The sequence below is a fragment of the Globicephala melas genome, chromosome 10 (assembly GCF_963455315.2).
Source record: "Globicephala melas chromosome 10, mGloMel1.2, whole genome shotgun sequence".
Classification (NCBI taxonomy): domain Eukaryota; kingdom Metazoa; phylum Chordata; class Mammalia; order Artiodactyla; family Delphinidae; genus Globicephala; species Globicephala melas.
In genome coordinates, this window is record NC_083323.1 from 31646925 (window position 1) to 31670749 (window position 23825).

At 34.0% G+C, this 23825-nt stretch overlaps 1 protein-coding gene and 1 non-coding gene across 9 annotated transcripts in view; one reads left to right on the forward strand and one right to left on the reverse strand.

Annotated features, from left to right (window-relative positions):
- CEP290 (centrosomal protein 290) overlaps positions 1-23825 on the forward strand; it is a 97194-nt gene that overhangs the window by 5415 nt on the left and 67954 nt on the right. For 7 of the 8 annotated variants that reach the window (XR_009565654.1, XM_060307089.2, XM_060307096.1 and 4 more), the window contains 14 exons: positions 3140-3193; positions 3789-3809; positions 3937-4086; positions 4481-4663; positions 5301-5390; positions 8709-8831; positions 9778-9901; positions 14001-14173; positions 14903-15065; positions 16568-16668; positions 16741-16828; positions 18545-18669; positions 20212-20296; positions 20844-20986. Coding sequence is in view for 7 of the 8 variants with exons in the window: in XM_060307089.2 (XP_060163072.1) it covers positions 3140-3193; positions 3789-3809; positions 3937-4086; positions 4481-4663; positions 5301-5390; positions 8709-8831; positions 9778-9901; positions 14001-14173; positions 14903-15065; positions 16568-16668; positions 16741-16828; positions 18545-18669; positions 20212-20296; positions 20844-20986 (1623 nt within the window). In the remaining variant the exon portion in view is untranslated. The remainder of the gene's footprint in view (positions 1-3139; positions 3194-3788; positions 3810-3936; positions 4087-4480; positions 4664-5300; positions 5391-8708; positions 8832-9777; positions 9902-14000; positions 14174-14902; positions 15066-16567; positions 16669-16740; positions 16829-18544; positions 18670-20211; positions 20297-20843; positions 20987-23825) is intronic. The other variant, XM_060307091.2, reaches the window with a different exon arrangement.
- LOC115853123 (U6atac minor spliceosomal RNA) lies at positions 8175-8298 on the reverse strand. The gene has a single exon (XR_004039435.1). It is a non-coding gene; the product is annotated as a U6atac minor spliceosomal RNA (small nuclear RNA).

Consider the following 23825-nt stretch of genomic DNA (forward strand, 5'->3'; position numbering starts at 1 on the left):
GCTGATAAGATTGTATTTCCTGTCAGAAAATAGTATGCTTTCTTTTTTTGCCTCAGCTGTCAGTGAACTTAGTACAAAATCTGGTGCCTATATGTATTAACTGTCCCATCCCTGGTGCCCAGAAGCTTTTTCTACCTTTGTGTCCTTTATAAGGTCAATATTGTATCACATCCTGATAATCTCATTTTGTCCATTGTTCTCTTGGAAATAGATGGTTATAAATTTTAAGTAAATGACATTGATTATGAGGTAACATTGCTATTTAAAAAGAATTCATCATAGACTGATTTGTAAGGAAAAGCATCCCCATTCTTGATATATCTATTTTATTATATAGTTTGGAAGTCACGTAAAAGTGAGCCATCTGTACAGTTTTTGCAGTGGAAAAAGTATGGATTGATGCCACCTGAAGGTTAGGAATAAGCTCTTAGAGGATTATGTGTTTAGTTGACTCAGTGAAACATAACAGATCTATAGATTTCTTAATCATGAAGGGTCCAACCTATGCTATACAGTAATAGAATTGCTTAGGGAGGTGGCCGTGTATGTGTTTTTCTGGGCTATTGTTCTTTTGTCTAGCCCATATATTAGTCAACTTCTCACCATTGATACCACACACTGTTAGCTAATCAGAACCACCATGTCTATTCATATCTTAGACTACTATCTTCATTCATAGGCACACACACAGACAACTTGAATATATGGCTTATGTACCTTTCCAGCTGCTAGATTTCTTGAAGTAGAATATGGATATGAGTTGCTTTAGCAATTTCTTCTTTGCCCTTAACCAGTCATTCAGTTTTACTGAGTACTTATAGCATGCCAGAGACTGTGCTAAATACTGAGGATACAGTGGGCAACGCTATTCTGCTTCTCAACGTTATTCACTGTCAATAACAAAGGTAACATAAGATAATATGATAGTCTGGGGATACATAAGGATATAAGAATACTCTGGAGTACTCTGGAGGGGTATACCTGAGTCAGTCTTGAGGTTCAAGAAATGATCTGTAAACTGAGACCTGAAATAAGAGTTAGCCTGGAAGAGGGAATGAGATGTAGGTGGTGGTTAAGGAAAAGGCATTCTGGGTAGAAAATACAGTGTTTACTAAGACCTAGAGGTAAGAGATAGCATGGTGTATTCAGGGAACTACAGTTATTCATTCTGGCTGGAATATAGGTAAAAATAGCTAGTGTAGAGTCCTTACTATGTGCCAGATACTTTATATGCATTAATTCATTATTCCTCATTTGATACTTATATGAGAGAGGTGACATTTCCCCCAGGCTACAGATGAAGAAACAGACACAGAAAGGGTAGGTAATTGCCCATGGTTACACAACTAATAAATGATAAAGCCAGGATTTGATCCAGATTTACTCAAATTCTGTGCTCTTATCTGCTGTGCTACCCTACCTTTCCAGCTTTAACATTTATGATCCTCTAGAGAGATAAGCAAAGGCCAGTACCTGAGGAATTTGGTCCTTTTTCCAAAAAGGAGCCAATGAAGGATTTTGAACTCAGGGATATCATGATCAGATCGGTACTTTGCAAGTTTACTCTCCTTTGTGGAGAGTGGATTGAAGGGGGCCAAGACTAGTAAGGAGACATTTGTGCTAAGTCAGTGTGACGATGGACTAATTAGTGACTGAGGGGGATTAGGGACATAGACATGTTTGAGGGATGTAGATGTAATTGGATATGATGAATGATTGGTTGTTGGTGAAGAGGGAGGAATGGGTAGTCCACCTAATTTTCTGGGTTGGGCCACTGGATAGGTAGATAGCGCCATTCACTTAGAAGTGACACAAGGGGAGTTTAGAAGGCTTGTGATTATTATTTGTTTTGTACATGTTGAGTTTGAGGTCCCTGTGGGCATATTCAGAAAGGATATCTGGATAAGAAACTCAGAGATACCGGATAGATGATAAGAATTTGTGGGTCATCAGCATAGATACTGAAGCAATAGAAGTGATTGTAAGGCAGATGTCTAGGTATAGAAATGTCTAATGCAAGAGGAAGTGGTGCTTCAAGGAATAGACCAAGAAAGGACAAATATCAAGAGTATGATGTTTCAAAACCAAGGAAAAGGAGCATCAGTAGTATTAAATGCTTTAGCCTTAAGTTCCTGACATGTCTCTTCTTGTTAAAATTTTCCAATTCAAAACAGGATGGGACTGTTTCTTAACTCCCAGATGATAATAATAATAATGGTAAAATTCTAAGATTCGTATAGCACATTGCATTTTATTATGAAGTTTCTTTAAACTTTTTTTTTGAAAACTTTATCTTCATAAAGATGGTAAGAAAAACAGTAAACACATAGTCTTCATATAGATTCACCTGTTAACACTGTGCCACATATGCTTTATCTTTGTACACACAGACTTATTCTCCTCCCCTCCCCTCCCCTCCTTTCTTTTTTGCTGAGACATCAGAGTTAATTGCAGATATCATGATACTTCATACTTAAATATTGCAAATATCATGATATTTCATTCTTAAATATTTCAGTGTGTTTCCACTGAAAGGAAGTAGTTATATTTCCTTTATAACTATATAAGTAGTTATATTTTCCAATATAACTACTTATATAATTAGCATACTCAGGAATGTAATATCAATTCAGTACTGTTGTCTAATATGTAGTCCATAATCAGATTTCCTCTATTGGCCCAATAATGTCCTTTTAGTCTCCCCACCCAATATCCAAGCATCCATGCTTCTTTTTAACCATTATGTTCTACTGCTTTGTATTCCTAAGTAATTTAATGCTCACTGAGAGCAAAGAGTATTCTAGCTCTGGTAATAGAACTGCAAAATAATGAAGATCTTGGTTGGAAGACTACTCATTATTAGGTTTTACGCTGGGGGAAGAGGGTAATGTTTTGTTTTCTGTATCCTTTGGTTAGAGGTTTTTGTTTTTTGTTTTATAATCTTTTAAACTCAACCTGCTTCATCCTTCCTAATCCTTAGTTAGTTAGTTTTCAAAATTTTGGCGTATTATTCATGTCTTGGGTCGACATGAAATCCTCAGTAGTTAAACATTCTCTGTGTTATTGGAAAGGAACTGAAAACCTGGCATTACATAGAACTACTGCTGAATTTTATCTTATTTGTTTTTTGCTGTTTTAGTTGGCTCTTCGAAATGAGGAGGCAGAAAATGAAAACAGCAAATTAAGGAGAGAGGTTGGTAAAAAATTTTAGTAGTTGTGGTGGTTCAACAAAGATACTTATTAAAAAAGTGTTCATAAATTAATTCTGTAACCAGAACTGGAATCGTCTAAGTAATTGATGTTTTCAAACCATGTTTTATGATATGACTTTGTCTTAGGTAAATAGAAAATAAGTTGAAAGGTGAAGCCGTTAAGTACTACATTCATCTCTTAGGTCTATGTGGGTAAATCTTGCTTTGTTTTTTAAGCTGTTCTTTGCTAGTTTGCTAACTGAATATATGACTGGATTTCTCCCTTTTTCCTCTTACTTTATCTGGCATTCTTTTAAAACTTTTGTTTCTTATTAAATATTACAAATTCTGATTATTATTTGGTTCTTCTGAGCCAAATAATGTTTGTACATTGTTTATCCTGATAGTGCTTGTCTTTTTAACATAATCAAAATATTTTTTTGTTTTGGTTGGTAATTAATATTCTTGCTTTCTTTGATTATCCAAAATAATATCTCATTCTCCTAAAAATTTTTTTTCTTTAATTTCTAATTATTATATTTAATTATATATTGCCTTTCTTATTTCTAATTACCTTTTTCCTGTCCTCTTCTGGAGAACAAACGTCTAAAGAAAAAGGTGAGGCTTTAAGGGTGGTGAAACCTTGGAATTTTAAAGATGTGTTTTGAGATCACTATTCAGAGGGTGAAATTTTGTTTCTTTGGATAGTTTTTTTAATAGAATACTGTGTTTGATCTGCCTTCAGAATGAACAGCTTCGTCAGGATATTATTGACTATCAAAAACAAATAGATTCGCAAAAAGAAACCCTTTCATCAAGAAGAGAAGACAGTGACTACCGGTCACAATTGTCTAAAAAAAACTATGAACTTGTCCAATATCTAGATGAAATTCAGGTAAAATGGATAGAAGTCATTTCAAAGCAATGATCTTTATAAAGCTTTAATTTCATTATAATATAAAATTAGTATTTAGCCCTACATTTCAATATATTTAGTATAAATCTGCAACTATGTATTTGTAAAACATGAAATAAATTGCATCTTTGAAGTTGCAAATCTTGCAAATTCATTCTTGTTATATGCCTATCTTGGGCATTGTTTAAGAACTAAGATACTTACTTACACTTTTCTTGATATTTAATTTGGTTTAATTGACCAATAGCAATTGATACTAAATATCTATGAAGAATTCTGTTTTCTCCAGCAGACACGTATGACTCCATTTAGTATTAATTTAAATTTTAGTTTCTTAAATTGTTTTTAACTGTAGCATCTTTACCTTTCTTAGACTTTAACAGAAGCTAACGAGAAACTTGAACTTCAGAATCAAGAAATGAGAAAAAATCTAGAAGAGTCTGTACAGGAAATGGAGAAGATGACTGATGAATATAATAGGATGAAAGCTATTGTGCATCAGACAGATAATATAATGGACCAGTTAAAAAAAGAAAATGATCATTACCAGCTTCAAGTAAGAATTCTTGTTTGACTTATTTGGGCAAACTTCATATTGCCTCATTACTATTTATTTGAAACTAGAAAGTACTTTTAACTTTCTAGGGTATGAATTTTTGTCTTATGCTTAGTATGTCATCTTATACTGTAATATGTTGCCATGGTAATTATTTGTCTCTATGTGTTTCTCTAGTCCCCTTACATATACCTTGTAATTACTGCCATATAGAGTATATGGGTGATACCTGAATGAATATGTAGATAACAATCCTGCAAATTTTCTGCTAAAGCCTCTTAGAAGTCCTGTGGACCATCAAGCTTAATTTTATACCTTAAAATAAATACACTCTAAATATCATAGAAACCAATATATTGTTTACTACTTACATGGGATTAAACTTGTTTAAAAAATAGAGTAATACTTAAAAATACAATTCTCTAATGACAAAAAATAATTATACAACTGTAAAGATGCACAAACAATTAAAGGTCACCTTAACTACAGAACTGCTCCCATAATGAATATGCATTTGTAATGTATATGTATATATGTGCATGTGTATGCTTATCATGTGTGTAAATATTCATATACAACAAATACATGTATAGTACACTAATTTGCAACAGTTCTTGAAATAGTTGTTGCCTTTTAGGTGCAGGAGCTTACAAATCTTCTGAAAGCAAAAAATGAAGAAGATGATCCAATCATGGCAGCTGTCAACGCAAAAGTAGAAGAATGGAAGGTGCTTTTTTCAATTGCTATAATAGCTTGTTCATTTTCATTTTAGATTTCAATTTTTTAGTCTTAATTTTCTTTAAAGTTCTTGTACTAGTTAATGACATTTTTATTAGGCATTTTAAAAAGTGTATTAGATGTTTTAGCTGGAAAACTCTAAGAACCGTGTGTAGACCTCTAGCTTATCTGTTGTTGAATGAGCTCTTCTACATCAATGAGTTAAATTTAAAATTTTTAGTTTTCTGATAGAAATCTAAGTCTAAAATATAATATGTCATCTAAAATAGATAATTATAAATAAAATTTAAATGTTTTCATGTAAACCATAGGTACCTTGTATATATTAGTTATATAGTTCCAGGTTTAATTTTAGTTTTTCTGACTCTCCTTCCATGTTAGATTAATCAAGCTATTGGCATTCAGTGGAAATGGGAGTAAGGAAGTGGATCAGGAATGGAAGTAAGGGAAGGGATCTTTCAGAATCACCTGAGAAGTCTTTTCAAAAGTCTGTTCCTCCTCACCACTCTCTAACTCCAACCACAACCCCAAGCCTTACCATATCAGAAGTTAGGATTGTGATGATTATATATTTTGAAAAAAGTCTGAAATGATTCTGAATAAATCTAATTTTAAAAGCTATCACTTTTATAGTCATTGTTTCTAACAAGGTTCACATAAATCTTGTTGGCTATTTGAAATTATCATGTGGGAATCTCAGCTAACCTATATTTTAAACAAGAGCAGTAGCAGTGGAAATGAAGTTTATAAAATCAATCAGAGGTCAATAAACTTTCTGTAAAAGGCCAGGGAGTAAATATTTTAGAATATTTGGTTTCTGGTGTATCTATTCAACTCTGCTATTATAATATGAAGGCAGCCATAGACAATACATAAATAAATGAGCAAGGCTGTTTTCCCAATGAAACTTTACAGAAGCAAGCAGCAGGCCAAATTTGACCTATGAGCCATAGTTTACCAACCCCAGGAAAAAAAGAGTTGTTTTTAATCGTTTAATTTTGGGAGAGAGATGTTAGCAAATGTATTCTTCTGCACTTCATTTTTACTTAGTATCTTTTACTTAGTTTATAGCAGTATGTATGGTATTACTTTGTTCTTTTTAATGTAATTTTTCTTTGTAGTTATGTATGTTATTGATTCCCTATTATGTGGCGTTTAGGAGGTTTCCAATATTTGCTATTAGAAACAATGTTTTAATGAATATCCTTATATATTTATTTTGAAAATGTGTATCTGTAGAATAAATGCTACAAGTGTAATTGTGATATATATTGCAAATATATTCCTCTAGTTGGTCACTTGTCTTTTGGCTTTATGGTGTTTTTTACTATGATTTTTTTTTTTTTTTTTTTTTTTTTGTGGTACGCGGGCCTCTCACTGTTGTGGCCTCTCCCGTTGCGGAGCACAGGCTCCGGACGTGCAGGCTCAGCGGCCATGGCTCAAGGGCTCAGCCACTCCGTGGCATGTGGGATCTTCCCGGACCGGGCCACGAACTCGTGTCCCCTGCATCGGCAGGCGGACTCTCAACCACTGCACCACCAGGGAAGCCCCTGAAGTATTTTTTTTATATTGCATAAATTTAATGTTTTTCATGGCTTTTGGCCTTTGTATCATAGTTAGAAAGGATTCTGAGTATAAAATTATTTTCTCATATTTTCTCTAGTATCTTCTAGTTTCATCTTTTACATGTAAATCTTTGAAGCATATATTATTTATTTTGGTATGAAGAGTGAGATATGGGTGCAACCGAGCTACTCTGTTGTCTAAACATCATTTATTGAACATTTCATTTTTCTCCTACTAAAATACACTTCCATTTTTATTACATACAAAACTGTTGAATTTGAATTTATTTTGGGACTCTCTTCTTTATATTGATTGATCTGTTTTCTAATCATGTACACTTTCTTTTTTTTTTTTTTGGCGGTACGTGGGCCTCTCACTGCTGTGGCCTCTCCCGTTGCGGAGCACAGGCTCCGGACGCGCAGGCTCGGCGGCCATGGCTCACGGGCCCAGCCGCTCCGCGGCATGTGGGATCCTCCCAGACCGGGGCATGAACCTGTGTCCCCTGCATCGGCAGGCGGACTCTCAACCACTGCGCCACCAGGGAAGCCCCACCAATTATTAAAAATAATTGTTTTAATTATTATGCTTAAATATTTGAAAAAGCTGTTCCCATTATTTATGTTTTTTAGATTCTTATAAATGTGCTTTTTAAATACAAATTTTAGAAATAGTTCTTTAAAATATTTTAGTTATTTTATTGGGTATATATTAAATTTATAAATTAATTTATAGATTGATTTTGATATTTGGTCCTAGCAAACAAGGTACCTTTCATTTTTTTAAAATTGAGGTAAAATTGACATAACATGATACTAGTTTCAGGTATACAGTGTAATGATTCGATGTTTGTATGTATTGCAAAATGATTACCCCAGTAAGTTCAGTTAACATCTGTAACCACACATAGTTACAATTTTTTTTTTCTGGTAATGAGAACTTTGAAGATCCACTCTCTTAGCTATTTTCAAATATGCAGTACAGTATTAAAAAATGATGATTAGGGGCTTCCCTGCTGGCACAGTGGTTGAGAGTCCGCCTGGCGATGCAGGGGACACAGGTTTGTGCCCCGGTCCGGGAAGATCCCACATGCCACGGAGCGGCTGGGCCTGTGAGCCTCGGCCGCTGAGCCTGTGCGTCCGGAGCCTGTGCTCCACAACGGGAGAGGCCACAGCAGTGAGAGTCCCGCGTACCGCAAAAAAAAAAAAAAAAAAAATGATGATTAGAGGCCATGAAGTGGATGGCAATGCCTTAACCATATGCATGTTGTCAAGCCTGAGGCCCTCTTCCATTCTTGTCCAGAGGAATGCTAGCCTTTTCCTTTCATGCAACGTAACAAGATACCTTTTATTCATTCAAGATATTTTATGCTTCTTAGTGTCATTTTAATGTTTTCTTCATAAAAGATTAGTTGTACAAAACCTTTTGTAATTGCAGGGAGTTATTTATAGCTTAGTGTTCTAGGAATGGGTTTTGGAAACTAGAGATTGTTTAAAAGATTGAATTTCTTAAAAAGCAAAAAATACAGTGTATATTTTTGAATCATTTCTTATTTGAATTTCAGGTTGTATGCACAAAAGAACAGTGGTCATTCCAATAGTTGCTATTTTCTCACTTCAAAGAATTTTATTTCCTGTATTTTCTCTAAATCTGCTAATGGTATATTTTAAAATATTTACCATAAATGAGGAATGGTTTATTAATTTTGCTCTTATGTAACAGATTCTATTTTGTTTATTTCTAGTTAATTTTGTCTTCTAAAGATGATGAAATTATTGAGTACCAGCAAATGTTACATAACCTGAGGGAGAAACTGAAAAATGCCCAGCTTGATGCCGATAAAAGTAATATTATGGCTCTACAACAGGTAAAACTTTCTCAAAATTTGGTTTATCAACAAGGTTTATTAAAGTTGGTGATGAAACTCTAAATTATGTCTTATTTATTTCCTGTGCCTAATCTAGTCACTTGCACTTTTGGGTATATAATAAAGTCTTTTGAAGTTTCTTACACCGTCCAGTCCCAAGAAAAAATTAGAATTAAGTTTAGAGTTAGGGATAAAATTATTTTATGTATTTTTCTCTATTGATGCAGATAATACATTTATTGTTTTGCTTGGGAATTATTTAATAAGAAACTTTAAAAACTTTTAGAAATTTTAAAAATATCTTAATTCTCTGTTACTAAAGTCTATTGTGTTGTGTTTTAGTGCTGAAATATCCTGTACAATGTGAAATGAGCTAAAGTATGGTTATAATTTGTACTGTATAAAATTTTTGTTTTTATTGATAGTACAAATATATTCATTTAGAAAGAAGTTACACTTGCATCAGCTGTGCTCTCTAGTCATAGTCCAAAAGAAAGAAGGAAATTTGGAAAGTATTTGGAGAATAAGGACGATCGCAAGGGACAAGATTTTTGAATGAAGTACTGCAGGGGTGAAAGCTAAGTTGAGTAAAGGAAAAAGCACAAGGTAAAACACAAACATAAAATGGTAAAAAGATAGAATTGGATGATGAGGAAAAGTAACACAAAAGGAGTTATTAGAAGCCACAAATATTAGAGAGTTCTGGAATTCGTATTTGTGAGAGTGCTAGCCCTTATATCATCTTTAAGTACTAGAGTGACAGCAGTATTCCTACAGTGATTAGTGCAGTTGAGGTATACAAAATAGTAAAAGGCACAGTTTTGACTCACAAGAAATATATTCTATAGTCTTGTTGAAAAAAACAAGACCTACCTTTTCTCTTACTTTAAAAATGTAGATTAATATTCATGAAGTGATAATATGTAATATTCAAAATATTTTATAGGGTATACAAGAACGAGATAGTCAAATTAAGATGCTCACTGACCAAGTAGAGCAATATACAAAAGAAATGGAAAAAAATACTTTTATTATTGAAGATTTGAAAAATGAGCTCCAAAGAAACAAAGGTAATTCAATGTTTTATAAGTATATAGTCATTTTATATACCATTAAGTTTTTAAAATATTTTATTTTTATTAAAATGAAATTATATTATGCCAACAGATATATTAGTGATTTTTCTGTATTTGAATTTTATATTCTTAAAAAAACTGTACAAGGTATTATTGACTACTGTATATATATTAGTATTTACACATGTAAATGATGGCAGTATTTTCTGTAGTTTTTCTCTGATGAAAACTACATTAACCCCTATTACCAGATTGGCTGTATAAAAGAAATGAAAAATGGTGATATAATTGTATTTATCCTCCTTTTTGTAATTAACAAAGAATGGAAGAAAATAAAATTTTGATCAGTGTAGCAACATCGCAGAGATTTTTCAGAAGTAATTGACTTGTCAACATTTGAATTAACCTTACCCAACTTGATATGTCATCATATTCTCCCTACCTTGGGTCATGCTAGCTTACCTAACTCATCAAATCCTTTGAATGTAAGCCCTTACAACATTAGTGATCTTATATTTCCAAAAGACTATATACTGTAGATATACCAGAACACATTAATGCAAACTATTCATAATAAGTTCATGACATATTTATTGTAATTGCTGAAGATAAAAAAAAATTAGACACAAAGGGGAAATAATGAGTGAGTCTATGTGTGTGTTTGTGTATAAGTGAAATAATGGTAGTGTGGTTGTAATTTAGGTAGTGAGGCAAAAGCCTCACTGAGGAGATATTTGAACAAAGACTTAAAGAAGATGAGGGAGTGAGCCATGTGGATGTCCCTAAGCAGTGAGAATAAGTGCAGGGCCCTGAAGCAGGAGTGTACTGAGCATGTTTGAGGAACAACAAAGAAGCCTTTGTGGCTGGAGCAGGGTGAGCAAGTGGGCAGTAGTAGGTGATGAGATCAGAGAGGTAACGAGGGGCCATATCATATGGGGCATTACAGTTCATTGTAAGGACTTCGGCTTTTCCTTTAAGTGAGAATGGACATCAAAAAATTTCTGAAGAAAGGAGTGATATATTTTGACTTGGACTGTGTCTGCCATAGACTCTAGGAGTGGTAAGGAGAGAAGCAGGGAACCTGTTATAAGACTACTGCAATAACCTGGAGAGAGGTGATGGTAGTTTAAAGCACGGAGGTAACAGTGGAGTTATATGTAGTCAGTTCTGGATGTATTTTGAAGGTGATAGAAATGAAATTTGCTGACAGATCAGATGTAGGATGTGAAAGTTATCAGAGCTTTTGGTCTGAATGCTGGGGAGGGCTGTGGAAAGAGCAGGTTTAGAGATGGTCAGGTACTTAGTTAAACAGACATGTTAAGTGTGAGATGGCTATTAGACATCTGAGTGAAAATGTTAAGTAGGTACTTGTATATAGAAGTCTGAGGTTCATGAGGACAGTCTGGGTTAAACATATTAATTTGGGAACTTTATGCATAAAAATGGTACTTGAAATCATGAAGCTGGCTGAGATCATCAAAACAGAAAATGTTGGTTAAAAAGAAAAATCTTAAGACTGAGCCTTGGGATGCTTTTATTTTAGAACTTGGGGAGATGAAAAGGAACAACCAAAAAGGCTGAGAAGGAATGACCAGAGAGATGGGAGGAAAACCAGGAGCACGTAGAGCCCTAAAACTCACATGTGGAATGTCATCAAGGAAGAGCATAAGCAACTGTGTTCCATACTATATTCATTGCTGCTGATAAGACAAGAGGAGCACTAAAAATTGACCACTGGATTTAGCAGTGGTCATTTTTGGTTCAAGAGAAAATGGGTAGAGATGAAATAGAGCCAATACAGAGACTTTTGAGGAAAAGGAAAGGAGAAAAATAGAGTGGTAGCCTGAGGGGAAAGGGGGATAAAGAAAATGTTTTTCTCTTTTAAATGGAAGAAATAATCATGCTTCTAAGTTAATAGGAAAGATCCATTAAAGAGGAAGCAAGTCATGAATTGATGAAGCAAGGGAGGGAGAGAAGGACTTCTGGAGTAATATTCCTGAGAAGGCAATGGGATGGGATCTAGTGTTCAGTGGAGTAGTTGGCTTAGGAGCACAGAGAGTTCATCCATAGGAACAGGAAGAAGGGTGGGGTGTGTAGTTACTGTCCGATGTGGCTGGGTAGATGTCCTGACAGTAAAAGTTTTGGTTTTCTCAGTGAATGAGGAAGCAAGGTTCTCAGCTGAAAGTGAGGATAGCGGCAGATATATTAGAAGTTTGAGGAGAGAGAAGTAAAGAGAAGGTGGGAAATGGTCATCTGGAAGAATGAACCAGACTAGGGAAATATAGTGTGACTGTTGAGCAGCATCAAGCCCCACTTGCTATACTTATTTTTACATGTGTCTGTATTATGTATGTACTAGAATTATTCTTTGACAGTAGCTTAAATTGCTTAAAAGGATCACTGATGTTGTGGGGTTTGCATATTCCAGTCACCAGGAGAAAAAGTGGCGGTTGATTTCTGCTGTCAAATAAGGAAGAGGTCTTATATAGTGACGCTTCTGTCAGTCCGTAGTCATGTAATTCCTAAAGTCCACAGAAGGTGTGTGTACTAGGCTATACTCTGTATATTGAATTTAACTTGTGCATGACAGTTAATGGTGGTCTCCTTTCATTGGTTAAGATTAGTTTTAGCTCGTAGAAGCATCTGAAAAATGGTGGCAAAATCAAGATAGAAGTTTATTTCTCACTTGTGTATTGGTCTAGTTAGGCAGTCTAGGGTATTGCCTTCATCTGCCTCATGCAAAATGGAACTTTACCCTCACATCCAGTCCCAAACAGCGAGGTAGAGGAAGAGGAGGCAAGAAGCAAAGAGCATGTACTGAAGGATAGGCAGGTAATATATTGTGGAGGGCCTTGCAGAAGAAAGGGAGAATAGATTTTGGGGACAGGAGCCTCTGTCACATTCTCCAGCTAGGCTGTTAACTCCAGAGAACAGGACTCACTTCTTATAAACGTGTGTGATCTCCCACACTAGTCCAGTGCCTGTATGTAAGTATATGACCTATAAATCAGTAGATGTTTATTATGGATGAGTGTAAGAATGATTGTCAGTAAATTTTAGAATGATACGAATACTATATTTTGGTCTTAGCAACAGTTTGTTAAGATGTACAAGTAGGAATTTTTTTTTTTTTTTTTTTTTCCCGGTTCGCGGGCCTCTCACTGTTGTGGCCTCTCCTGTTGCGGAGCACAGGCTCCGGACGCGCAGGCTCAGTGGCCATGGCTCACGGGCCCAGCCGCTCTGCGGAATGTGGGATCTTCCCAGACCGGGGCACGAACCCGTGTCCCCTGCATCAGCAGGCAGACTCTCAACCACTGCGCCACCAGGGAAGCCCGGGAATTTTTTAACTATTAGTTACAGTTAAGTTTAGCTGCAACTGACAGAAAAAAATCGAATGTAACAATGGTTTAAACAGGATGGAAATGTACTTTTCCGTGATATAATCAAAGTTGAGGCAACTAGTTTAGTGTAGGTGTGCTACTTGTACAAATACCAGATACCAGGGACCCTGTATCTTGTTGCTTTGACTATCAGCATGAGGTTTCCATCTCATGTTCTAAGAAGACTGAGTTCCAGCCCTAATGTCCATATTCCAGCTGGCAGCAAGGAGGAAGGAGAAAAGAAAATTTCACTCCTCTCCTTTAAAAACATTTCCTGAAATGTGCACATGGTCTTTCTGTTTATATCCTATTAGTCTCATGACCACACCTAGCTACTGGAATGTAAGTGGAAATTTAGTCGTTATTTCAAGTGGCCACGTGTCCATCTAAAAATCCATAGTTCTATTACAGTGGACGAAAGGGAGCTAACTATTAGAAACAGCAGCCTTTGCCACAATTATCGTTCTTTGTAAAGCAGTGTTTTCCAGTCTTTTATAATCCATACCCTTTCAGCTAAGATTTTATTAAAATTTCCTTTTTAGCTTTATAAATAAAACCAAATCAAAACTTTATTTTACAAATATAAAATTATAATATTAAATGGACTTTTTTTAGTGACATACCACATTTCCTGCTTCCCATACTGGAACCAGTGTTTTATAGGAGTAAGTAGTCAATTCAGTTTATTCATGATTTTAATTTTTACCCTGTAGGAGCTTCAGCACTTTCTCAACGGACTCATTATATGAAAATTCAGTCTAAGGTTCAAATTTTAGAAGAGAGAACTAAAGAGGCTGAGAGAACAGCTGAACTGGCTGAGGCTGATGCTAGGGAAAAGGATAAAGAACTAGTTGAGACTCTGAAGCGATTAAAAGATTATGAATCGGTATGTATTTTTATCTTGTCAATCAAGGAGCTTAGAATTATGTTGCCACTTATAGACTGTTCTGTGCCATTTTCTTTATACCATTTAAAAACATTCCAGAAGTATCTCGTGATAAAGATTATCCTAATTGATTTATACTGAAGGGTTCACACTTTTGTGCAGCATTTACTTTTTAGCAGAATTGTTTTCAAACCATTTGATTAAAGCATTTTGCCCAGATAATCAGCTTTGGTGAGGCAGCAGGATTAGATTCTTTGTAATCTGTGTCATTGTACCACCATGTAGATGTGACACCACTGATGAGTTGTCTAAAAGTTGTAACAGAAGCAGTTTTACCACCTACTGTGCCAACACAGCCTTACTTTGTACTTTTTATATGTTTAAATCTGATTACTGCTAAGTCAGGCAACTAATAACCTACATATTCTAATGGTATTGCTGATTCTCCCTTACTATTCCTTTTCTGTATTTTGTTAAGTGTTTTATGTGTAATATTCTGAGTCACTTTGCCATTAGGATGCTATACTGGGAAATTTCAACTGTTCCATTTCCCGTTATTATTATTACTGGATTTGTTTTTTAAAAGTACAGTAAAAAACACAGTTTATAGTTGTAAATCTTAGTTATATGTGTACTTCCCCTCAGACTTAATAAGAAAACAAATTCATGAATTTGACAGTTTATTCAAATAAACAATGTTATATTTAAATTATATTGGGTATTTTTCAGGGAGTTTATGGCTTAGAAGATGCTGTTATTGAAATAAAGAATTGTAAAAACCAAATTAAAATAAGAGATCAAGAGATTGAAGTATTGACAAAGGAAATCAATAAACTTGAATTGAAGATCAATGATTTCCTTGATGAGAATGAGGCACTTAAAGAGCGTATGGGTAAGTCATCTTTTAAGATATGTAGTTTGCTCAACCTAATTGTCAAGTCATTTTTTTTGGCTTATGATTATTTTTAGATATTTGGATGCTTTTTTTATTTAATAATTCCTCCTATAAAAATACTTAAAATAAGTAAAAGTGGAGCTGTTCCAGTTGAAGTGGGATCATGGATTTGATGGAGCTGCGATGGTGGTTGGACAGACCTGGAGCACTGCTATATTCAGTCGGAGATCGCCTCAATAATAATTGCATGCTTAAAAAAAGGAAAGCTACTTAGTTAATACCACTATTAGAAATTACGCTTTTTTTTTTCCAACAAAAGTAGTGTGTTAGTTTGCAAAATGCTCTAGTTTCAGATGAATACATGGGGACATTTAGAAATACTGTTTAATCCTTTTTAAGACTTTTAAATACTTGACTTTTATAATTGGCACTAAGTTTTACTTGGGTTGAGTATTTTAAGGTTACTATTGATTCTAAGAAGTAATAAATATAGCTTGAGAGTTTATATATTGATATCAATAAATAGTTCATTAGTGAATATTACTAGTTTGAATGTTACAACAGTCCAATCTAAATTGCTACTTTAAAATGGAAATAAATATCTAAATCATGATTTCATTATACTTGGTAAATACCAGTTAATGCTTTCTTAGAGTTAAAATGATCACCTGTAAAAACTATTCTCTAAAGGAAGGAAAAATAAATATTTTATACATATTATTTATTCGTAAAAAAGTGTCTATCTGGGACCCAGAGTAATGCCAGGACCTCAAGTTAGACTTAGTCTAATCAACTTGATCTACCAGATCACGACCAACTTCAATATGGACGTTCCTAAAGGTGACTGAGCCGTCACAAACACCAGATTTTCTGTTTTTTAAAGGCCCCAAATCTTGCTTTATAATTACTTGAGACAATCTTGATATCTGGTTTTCAGAGCATAGCTGCTTAGTAATGGGAAGTTAGGAAAGAGGCACACTGAGAGTGTCAGTCTAGTCATGACAAAATATAATTGATATTGATATTAATATTGACTACTATGTGCCAAGCACTGCTATAAGTACTTTATTTGGGCTAATTTTATTATACACCTGACAACAAGCCAAAAAGAAATACGTGTATACATTCATACACATGTACTTACATATAGTATTATCCCTACAACCAGTTAATAGTTGATAGTGGGAATTGAACCCAACTTTGTTTTATTACAAAGCTTCTGTTCTTAGTACATTATAGTACCTCTCTGACAGTCCAACATGGAAGACAGATCATAATATGTCTTTGTCAGGATTTCCATTAATAATTGTGATAAAATTTTAGCTTGTATGGTTACAGTTCAAATACCTCAAAAATTCTTGCACAAAAATCCCCATTCTTCAGTGATGGTGGCTAAATAGATTATAACCAGTTGCTTGATGATAACCAGTTGCCGTATGAAGTTTTTGTAGTTCATTTGAATATTAATAAGGTTTTAATCATTCTGCTTTTTATTTTAGGCCTTGAACCAAAGACAATGATTGATTTAACTGAATTCAGAAATAGCAAAAGTTTAAAACAGCAGCAGTACAGAGCTGAAAACCAGATTCTTTTGAAAGAGGCAAGTGCAGTAGTCAATTGGTTATTTTCCTGGTTGAAGTAAAGAAAAATACTAACAATTTTAATTTTGTAGATTGAAAGCCTAGAGGAAGAAAGACTTGATCTGAAGAAAAAACTTCGTCAAATGGCTCAAGAAAAAGGAAAAAGAACTGCAACTTCAGGTATACTGTTATTCCAAACCTTTAAAAGAATCATTGGAAAATGAATTGTCTGGATCTGTAATTTTCTGTATGTGAGAAATAGTATTGCTGTATTACTGTGGTTTTGCTACAAGTTTGATAAATGAAAATAATGGCCTGATGAAGAGTGTATGAGTGAGTGTCACTGAGTTTAGTCCTAAATCTAAACAGTTAAAAGAATAATAAGTGAACAAAAAACAAACATCAGAATCATGGACTTTTGAAAAATTTACAATATAGTCTGTATTAATTTCTAGACAATCCCAGTATGTTGTGATTAGTAATGATAAAACAGTAATTTTTGTCAATATATGTTACTGTTAATATTTTCTTTTTCTTTAAAAGCTATGCATTGGAAGCTTTAATTGTACATTATTCTTTACTAAGTGAAAGTAATGTTTTATTGAATAAAAATTAACAATTTTTTGTTTTGTTTTATCTTACATGGTATAAAGAGAACAGCTGGTTTATTTTTTAATAGCTATTACAGTGCTTTTTTGTAAGACCATAGAGAAGGCTTTTTTTTTCTAACTTGGCCCAAGCCCACAATTATCTATGAATAATAGAGGTTTTTTTGTTTGTTTTTGTTTTATTTTTTTTTTAGCATTATGCTGTCTATAGTACATCAAAAATTTCTAGAAGGGCAAAACTTCATAATTTATTAGTGTATTAAGCAATTTAGTCATTATTCATGATTCTTATCTACTTTCTTAATATGTGTCTTTTAACTATTTAAGTACTTATTAATATGGGAAAAGAATGATAGCGAAGATAAAATTTGTAATTGTTTTTCATTAATATCTTTTTTTAAGATTATTTTTATTTTATTTTATTTATTTTTTTGAATACATCTTTATTGGAGTATAATTGCTTCACAATACTATGTTAGTTTCTGTTGTACAACAGAGTGAATCAGCCATATGCATACATATATCCCCATATCCCTTCCCTCTTGAGCCTCCCTCCCACCCTCCCTATCCCACCTCTCTAGGTCGTTGCAAACCACTGAGCTGATCTCCCTGTGCTATGCAGCCGCTTCCCACTAGCTATCTATTTTACATTTGGTAGTGTATATGTCAATGCTACTCTCACTTTGTCCCAGCTTCCCCCCATGCCCCCTCCGTGTCCTCAAGTCCATTCTCTATGTCTATATCTTTATTCCTGCCCTGCCACTAGTTTCATCAATACCATTTTTTTTTTTTAGATTCCATATATATGCATTAGCATACAATATTTGTTTTTCTCTTTCTGACTTACTTCACTCTGTATGACAGACTCTAGGTCCATCCAGCTCACTACAAATAACTCAATTTCGTTTCTTTTTATGGCTGAGTAATATTCCATTGTATCTTAAAAGCTTTTGCACAGCAAAGGAAACCATAAACAAGATGAAAAGCCAACCCTCAGAATGGGAGAAAATATTTGCAGATGAAACAACAGACAAAAGATTAATCTCTAAAATATACAAACAGCTCATGGAGCTCAATATCAAAAAATAAACAACTTATTAATATCTTATTAAAAGTGAGCTAAATCAGGAAGTTGTATAGGAGGCTACATATAGATCAAGGATTTTGGAAATAATTATTCTACATTTTGTTTGAGTTAAAATTTGATTCTAGCTTTTAAGAGTTAAAGTATTGGAATAATAGCAGAGTTATTTTTATGCTTCTCATTTGTTAATTCTTTTATATGTAGGATTAACTGTTGAGAACCTGAACCTAACTGAAGACTTTTCTCAAGAGAATAAAATGGAAGGAAGAAAATTTGATTTCATTAGCCTCAAAAATATGAGTGAAGCACAATCAAAGATAAATAGTAAGGTACTGCTATGGTGAAGAGAATAAAGAAAAATATTATTATCAGGGCTTTCATTTCTGCCCCCATTGTCTCATTTTGGACATTGCTTCTTTTTATACTTGTTAAATAAAAGGAAAATGTTTTATTTCAATAACCTGTCAATCCCAAGATTCATTAATGAGACATTATTTACTCTGAATACAGATTAGGAGTTCAGATAAAGTAGAGCTGCCGCATAGGAAACCATCATTCAATATTCCACAGTCATGTCAGAATGAGCCTGAAGAGAATATGACCATAGGATCATTATCAAGAATGTTATCTGAAATTCATCATAGTGTAGAAAGTGAAGTGGATCCTTTTGTCTCTTTAACTAGACATTCTTCATCTATACAAGTGAAAGATAATATTTCACCTCTAGAAACTATTACAATAAGAGAGATTTTTAAAGCACCCTGTCTATAGTCTTTAACAAATCTAGAATCATTAGTCAATACCTTTAGTAGGGAGAATCATGAAGAAATAAATGACCATTTATACTCTGTTTCTGATGAATCTATGAAGAAAGTATCAGGAAGCCATCAGGCACTTGAGAAGACTAATTTCACATAAAAAAGTGATTCTTCTTTACGAGCCTTATCAACAGCTTCAGACTTAATGCAGAAGTTATCACTTAGGCAAAAATCTGCAATACTTTGTCAACAAATTCATGAAAATAGAGCTGACGTGGCTAAATCACAAGTAGCAGCATCAGAAGATGAACAGGTTCATACCCCAATAAACTACGCTTATACCAATTTCAAAGAAGATGTAGGAAAAAGTGAAGTACCCGTACAGACAGAGATTTTGAAAAGTAATCTTGAAGTTAATGTTCTGGACCCTGTGCCAATTACTGCACAATCAAAATTATCTCAGATAGATCCACTTGCAAATCTTATAGAACAGCTATGGACAGAACTAGTATTTCTTAGATCTCAGGTGAGCTCTCCTCCAAATTACATTCCTGGGATTTTTTTTTTAATTCTTTTTTATGACTAACAAAATTCGATAAGTAGCAATTATAATAAGAATTCTTTTATGTTTGCACATTAACACTAATTTATACACATTCTGTCTTTTAAAAGATCTAAAAATGCAATACATCTGAAATAAACTCATTGACTTGCCTAATTTATTAAATGTTTCTTTAGAATGAAGCCATAGCACAGGATTTATTGATCAAAGAAGCACAAAGTAGAAATGCAGAAATAGAGCTTGAACGTCATAGAAGCCAGGCAGAACGGGTAGTGTAAAGGCAGATCATTAAAAGAGATGATTGTGGTGCCAAAGACAAAAACCTTCCTTATCTGTTTGCCTTTTGCCATGGGTGTGGGGTCGGGGGGGGAGGTGGGAGGAGGATCATTATCTGTTTTACCTTTTAGATTTTATTTTATTTTTGTGAGTGCTGCTACGTTTCTGTAGCTTGCTGTGGGTATGTTAAACCTCAATTGGTCAAACTTCTTTAAACTTCAAAACTATTGTCATTTTTTTTTAAATCAATTTTTTTCTCTTTATGTTTTGTTTAGAATGAATTTCTTTCAAGAGAACTAATTGAAAAAGAAAGAGATTTAGAAAGAAGTAGAACAATAATAGCCAAGTTTCAGAATAAATGTAAGTCACTATTATCTCTTATTTTTCTTATTTATTTAGTCTGTACTGAAAATTATGGGATTGAAAGGACTTTACTACATTCTGTTTTCTAGTCTGTTTTAGCCTTAACTAACTATAATGTATAGACTTCAGTCTCTCATTCATCTATTTGGTTTGCCTTGCTATATTCATTTTCAGAGCATGTTATTAATCTGAATTTATTGTGATGATAAATAAGTCTATTTTTCTCTTTTGTTCTCTAATGAAAGTACAATTAGAAAAACAAATTTAAGAAATTTTTAATATAAAGTAAAGGCAAAGTATGCTTATGATTTATTTCTTTCAGCCATGAGATATATATATATATATGCACAGGATTTAAATAGGTGTGTGATTTAACTTCATCATTCACACATTGGATTTATAGTTGAATTTTTTGTACATTTATTTGCATTTGCATTTTATAAATGGGTTATTTTTACTGTATGTGAAATATTTGTAATCTATATAGCATAGTGTAAATTGTAAAAAAATCTATTCATTCAATGAAAAAAATATTTCATTTTAGTAAAAGAATTAGTTGAAGAAAATAAGCAACTTGAAGAAGGTATGAAAGAAATATTGCAAGCTATTAAGGAAATGCAGAAAGATCCTGATGTTAAAGGAGGGGAAACATCTCTAATTATTCCCAGTCTTGAAAGACTAGTTAATGTAAGTTATTTTTATATTAATGGTTTTATTTTGTTGTTTCATCACTTCAAAGATATTGTTCCACTCTCATTGATCTCCACAGTTTCTGATGAAACATTTGTTGTCATTTGAGTCATTGTTCTCCCGTATGAAATGTGTAGTTCTTCTTGGGCTACTTTCAAAACTTTCTCTTTTTATTTGGTTTTTGCCAGTTTGACGGCAATGTGCCAAGGGTGTGTATGTGTGTGTATGTGTGTGTGTAGCTTGTTTGGGGTTTGCTGAGCTTGAATCTGTTCACTTATGCTATTCACCACAATTGGGAAGTTTTCTGCCATTAATTTCTTCAATCATTTTTTTGCCTCATTCTCTCTGGGACTCCACTGAAACATGTTAGGCCTTTTGATATTGTCCCACAACTCCTTGAGGCTCTGTTCATTTTTTCGTTCCTAATTTTTTATCTTTTCTGTTCCCAGTTGCATAATTCCCATTGATTTATCTTCAAGTTCACTGATACTTTCTTCTGTCATCTCCATTTTTCTGTTTTAATGGTCAGCTTGAGACCTGGCAGAGCTTTTACACAGAATTTGAAGATCCCTTTTGTTGGTTCTTTTCCTTCTGGAATTCCCCTCTCACTATTCTGTGGCTTTGGGTCCTATCCTCTGGTTTTTAGGCCAGAAAGAAGACAGGTCACTGGAACTGCAGCTTGCCCTCTCAGTTAAGCCTTAAAAACAACAAATTTACTGCTTGCTAGTCCTGTCTTCCAAGTTTCAAGTCCCCTCCAAAATCTGTTGCTTTTGTTCATTTTCTAGAACTTTTATGTAGTAGTTTTTTGTATTCACTTGTTAAATGTGGGAGGGTAGGTCTGTTAGGACCTTACACCACAAACCTAGAAGTGTAATAGGATGTAGTAAGAATATTTTGAATATTTAAAGACTTAAGAATTACTATGAGAAAGATTTTAGCCATTAAATGATGTTCTATTTATATTTACCATATAGGGACTTAAGAGTTCTACGGTATTGATGAGTGTCTGTTATATAAACTTGAATAAAACATAAATTTTTAGATTCTTAATATTTAAATCTATGTCATTTACATGATCTGAACATACTTAACATGCATTATTATACTATGCTTGATTTATATAGAAAAAAGTCTTATTCATTGAATTGCTTTTTTTATGATTAGTCAATAGTTGAATACTTTTGTTTTTGAATTTTATTTTATTTTTTTATGCAGCAGGTTCTTATTAGTTACCTATTTTATATATATTAGTGTATATATGTCAGTCCCAATCTCCCAATTCATCCCACCACCACCGACTCCCGCCACTTTCCCCCCTTGGTGTACATACGTTTGTTCTCTACATCTGTGTCTCAATTTCTGCCCTGCAAACCGGTTCATCTGTACCATTTTTCTAGGTTCCACATATATGTGTTAATATACGATATTTGTTTTTCTCTTTCTAACTTACTTCACTCTGTATGACAGTCTCTAGATCCATCCACATCTCAACAAATGACCCAATTTCGTTCCTTTTTATGGCTGAGTATATTCCATTGTATATATGTACCACATCTTCTTTATCCATTCGTCTGTCGACGGGCATTTAGGTTGCTTCCATGACCTGGCTATTGTAAATAGTGCTGCAATGAACATTGGGGCGCCTATGTCTTTTTGAATTATGGTTTTCTCTGGGTATATGCCCAGTAGTGGGATTGCTGGGTCATATGGTAATTCTATTTTTAGTTTTTTAAGGAATCTCCATACTGTTCTCCATAGTGGCTGAATCAGTTTACATTCCCACCAACAGTGTAAGAGGGTTCCCTTTTCTTCACACCCTCTCCAGCATTTGTTGTTGTAGATTTTCTGATGCTGCCCATTCTAACCAATGTGAGGAGATACCTCATTGTAGTTTTGATTTGCATTTCTCTAATAATTAGTGATGTTGAGCAGCTTTTCATGTGCTTCTTGGCCATCTGTATGTCTTCTTCGGAGAAATGTTTATTTAGGTCTTCTGCCCATTTTTGGATTCGGTTGTTTGTTATTTTAATATTGAGCTGCATGAGCTGTTTATATATTTCGGAGATTAATCCTTTGTGCATTGATTCGTTGGCAAATATTTTCTCCCGTTCTGAGGGTTCTCTTTTTGTCTTCTTTGTAGTTTCCTTTGATTTGCAGAAGCTTTAAAGTTGCATTAGGTCCCATTTGTTTATTTTTGTTTTTATTTACATTACTCTAGGAGGTGGATCAAAAAAGATCTTGCTGTGATTTATGTCAAACAGTGTTCTGCCTATGTCTTCCTCTAAGAGTTTTATAGTATCTGGCCTTACATTTAGGTCTATTCCATTTTGAGTTTATTTTTGTGTATGGTGTTAGGGAGTGTTCTAATTTCATTCTTTTACATGTAGCTGTCCAGTTTTCCCAGCACCACTTATTGAAGAGACTGTCTTTTCTCCATTGTATATCCTTGCCTCCTTTGTCATAGATTAGTTGACCATAGGTGCGTGGTTTATCTCTGGGCTTTCTATCATTTTCCATTGATCTATGTTTCTGTTTTTGTGCCAGTACCATACTGTCTTGATTACTGTCGCATTGTAGTATAGTCTGAAGTCAGGGAGCCTGATTCCTCAAGCTCCGTTTTTCTTTCTCAAGATTGCTTTGGCTATTTGGGGTCTTTTGTGTTTCCATACAAATTGTGAAATTTTTTGTTCTGTGAAAAATGCCAGTGGTAGTTTGAAAGGGATTGCATTGAACCTGTAGATTGCTTTGGGTAGTAGAGTCATTTTCACAATGTTGATTCTTCCAATCCAAGAACATGGTGTATCTCTCCATCTATTTGTATCACCTTTAATTTCTT